Raw genomic sequence first — 3,848 nt, forward strand, 5'->3', positions numbered from 1 at the left:
CTGGTTCTTCCCACGGATTCTTCACTGTTCTGTTAGAGTCAGTCTATGCCGAAGCGCCTAGAAGTACTGTGCAGTTGTTTAGCTCTTGTTGAGTGCCCTCATAAATCTCCCGGGAGACTCGAACCTGCGACCTTTGGTTTGTATAAAAATAAACCGCATCAAGAAGAAGTAATTGTACATCCAGAATGTTGGTGTCACCAAATTCCAAAGCATTTCTCCCGCTTTTCGTTAAAGAGCGCAAAGGATGGGAGCTGCATCTGGGTGCAAATTCAACATGATCAACTTTGATTCTACGAAGAAATTTTGCATGGATTTACGAAACGTGTGTCTTCTTGGAACAAGAGTTCTGCTGTCCACTTAAACAGAAGAAATCAACGTCAATTACGACAGAACTTTTCCGCTTTTAATTTCAATATTCTAACCACTTGGATTTCACGGGAAACCAAAACAGAGCTTGTGCTACCAGCTAACACGTGACCACGTGACACGAATTCAGCGATTTACGGATGAGTAACGCCATGTCCTGTCTAACTGCAAGTTGATCGTGCCACTAATTACCAGATTGACAAACTTCAGCTACTAGCCAGAAAATAGTGATTTCGAATCTCTCCAGAGGCTCGTAAATGCGCACCGTGAGGCGGCCTTTGTGCAACACACTCAGTTGAAGAACACCATAAACGAAGGTTTAGTTGAGTCTCCCGTAAAAATTGATTTGCAAATGAGTGTATTTGTCGAAATCAGTCCGATTCGGGTTCAACTAGAACATAAGGTTGACGAAAACTCGGGGACTTCGCCTATCTGATGAGCCCGAAGTGGAAGGACGAAACCGGTCATGGGTTGTCGAAGAGTTTTCAGCAACCTTGTGAGTAGTTTCCTTTATTAAAACAGACTTAGTCCATTAATAAGATACCATCAGATCCATTGCCATCCTGCTTGGAAGTTCTGACGCCAGACTAACCATGCATCGTCTCCCAAGAATTCAAAATGCACATTTTTTTCGAGTAGTGATATAATCTAGATAAAAATCAGTTTGTACAGGGACAATTCTGATGACGCAGTTTGTCGCACGTGATCCTCGTGAGATGACGTGAGATCCTCGTCATTTCACTGAAGCCGCTCCATCTTGGAGAGTGACGTGTGTCTGTCCATGATATGATTTAATCGAAGGCAACCATCTATTTCTGGAAAGATTCAACAGAATTCTAGCTAAATTTCGTTATGCTGTGACCGAAAATGAAACAGGGGACAGATTCTCTAGAATCCGTAAGGGAAAGAAGTGTGACCCCGTCGGAAACTGTATTTTTACCTTTAGGTATGGGAACACGGTAAAACTTACTACAACAGACCAACAGTTAGCCGTTGTCTGGTGTTTGGGGTGCTCATGATCTGGCAACCAACCGTAATTCAAAATTTTTTGCCAACATAATATTATTCATGCTGTTTGTTACTTTGATGACTTTTGGATAGCGTGTTATTTTATAAAGCCCTAGAAATAATTTGACAGCAATCACTTGTGGCGGACAATATGACGCTTTGGACAGCTTTCTTCCGAGCCACGGCTCTTACCCGAGTAAATGATCGAGACTCTACTGGTGTGCTGAAAGAAACATTGATATGCCTCAGTCCAGACGGATGTACTCATAAAACCCAATAACTTACACGAGACTTGCGGTGAGGAAGACGCTAAAATCAGTCACGCAGATTACCACAAAGTCTGTAGGACAATTTCCTGATAATCTAGGCTCAGGAAGGCGGATAACAAAACACTATCTAGATGACTGACCAGTAGTGCAACGAACTCGTATCTGTACAAATACTGCGCCACTCAATTGTTCAATCTCACATTACGTGACCACAGGTTGTCTCAAGCCGAAATCGATATTGATCTGTGAACTAAAGCAGACAGTCCCTTTTGAGGAGAGGCCACCGCAGTCAGAATAGCTAACTGGATGTTCTCCTCAGCCGAGATTCGATACAAAGTCACCCAAACAGATGTATCAGGGCACTTATGGTCTATCTTGGGGACCTCTGCTTCTGGAACAGATCAGTTTGATCAACTGTGGAAAGAACAGGTCGAGATTGCGCTTTCAGAACTTTTCGACAGCGCGAAAACGGGTTCATAATCCTTGAGCAACAGGTTTAGTCTGTGATCGGAAAAAGAACACCTTTTTCATTCTTTAGACTGTCCGATGCTTTCAGAGCTGTAGGTCTGAACGGACGGTACAGACATCTGAAAAAAAACTGGTGCGCACACCTGTGTTTCCTTCTTTTGACAGAAGTAGTTACATTCCAGTTGGGCAAAATTACGCGTTTTTTTACCACTCGCATGTTTCCGTGCTCCGAAGGGCGACTATGTTTTCACCTTTGTTCCATTTTTTCCAACAGATGTTTCGACGACTCGGCAGCCGTCGAATTTCGAACTCCGTGAAACCGAAATGGAGATTTCATGGAAGCTGAGTTGATCACTTAAAGTCCAAATCGATTGTTTTAGTTTCAAGGCTTTCAAACTATTCAGACAAACTCAGGGTTACCATTCACGATGAGTGTAGGCATGCTACTGAGTTGAACACTACTCAATGGCACTCTACTAGTCGCTTGAAGAATAAATGTATATTCGGTGGTTACGTTTCACAGAAAGCGTCCAGTGACCATCATCATTATGGAGATTCATTCGGTGCACACTAACAGGTCGCTCATTCAAAGACTGGTCGGAAATTTTTGAAGTTGGGATCGGTTCACAGATTTGGCATCATAACAATGATGTAGCCACGGCAATATGAGTTGCACTAATCAAGTTGTCTTCAAAGAAAGTGGAAATTTGGGGTGCGGACTTTGCAGTCACAAGGTCTCGAATCTAGAACCATTCAGAATCTGTAAGGTTTAGGAATGGTACTGTGCTCAAGTAACTTGACCACAACAAAAGGCAGAAATCTGGGATGAAAGTAATTTAATTCAACAGTACCCCCCAAAGGACCTTTGGATGACTTGTCTGCGCTAAACTCAACATGATCTGCAGTACCACACAGTACAACAAGTAACCCACGTTTATCGCAGGAAGTCTCTTCTTTTCAACCAAATATATCACTTATCCGGGTTTTTATAATGGGTATGTGAGTAAAAATACTGCGGTAGTTAGTCCAAATGCCATGAGGATCTTGAGAACCTCCACTTTCACCTTCTCATGAAGACAATGGGGCAAGGTGGCTCAGTTGTTAGAGCGCGAATTTACTGACCGGAAGGTCCGTGGTTCGAGCCCGACCTCTGCCTCTTGACTTCCTCCGTCTAGGTTTGGGCAACCTGGCCAGTATCCCACCCTCTTGCTTTCTTCGGGTGGCATGGCATTCTGGTACCGAAAGGGTGCTACAGGCGAGCGACATGGAGACAATGATTTCGAGTAGACGCACCTTGCCAAAGACAGCAACTTGATGGGAACGGACACCTAACTAACTCCCTAATTTCTCAACTTCTCACTGTTTGGAACAGTTTCAAACGTCACTTTAGGGAAATGTGTGCCAGTTCAGTATTATTCTGCCTTGGATCTCAAATGTTTTGCCGACATCTTTAAAATATCGACCACTCTCAGTTCTCCAGCATTCATGGACTTCCTATGACACTTAAACAACTTCAAAGAGTCAAATTTATCACCAGTGTGTAACCCTAATTTTTTTAGAATCCTTACACATTTCCGACTGTGAACCATTCTAGTACCATGTTTGTTCAAAGACGAATCAAACGTTCCGTCCACACTTGGACACAATGACATCAAACGAGGAACAGTATGTTTTGCTTTCAGTCACAATTTGAGACACAATGTACAAATCGTAGTACAGAGGCAACATCACAACGTC

At 43.1% G+C, this 3,848-nt stretch overlaps 1 protein-coding gene across 1 annotated transcript; it reads right to left on the reverse strand.

The window, feature by feature from the left end:
- Window positions 1-759: 759 nt before the first annotated feature.
- On the reverse strand, window positions 760-3,377 carry T265_12707 (hypothetical protein; the record flags this gene model as incomplete). Its single annotated transcript, XM_009165057.1, has 2 exons — window positions 760-874; window positions 3,234-3,377. Coding segments are annotated over 2 exons (258 nt in total), but the record flags the coding sequence as incomplete, so codon positions are not given.
- Between the last annotated feature and the right edge of the window lie 471 nt (window positions 3,378-3,848).

Source organism: Opisthorchis viverrini (genome assembly GCF_000715545.1).
Source record: "Opisthorchis viverrini unplaced genomic scaffold opera_v5_11, whole genome shotgun sequence".
Taxonomy (NCBI): domain Eukaryota; kingdom Metazoa; phylum Platyhelminthes; class Trematoda; order Opisthorchiida; family Opisthorchiidae; genus Opisthorchis; species Opisthorchis viverrini.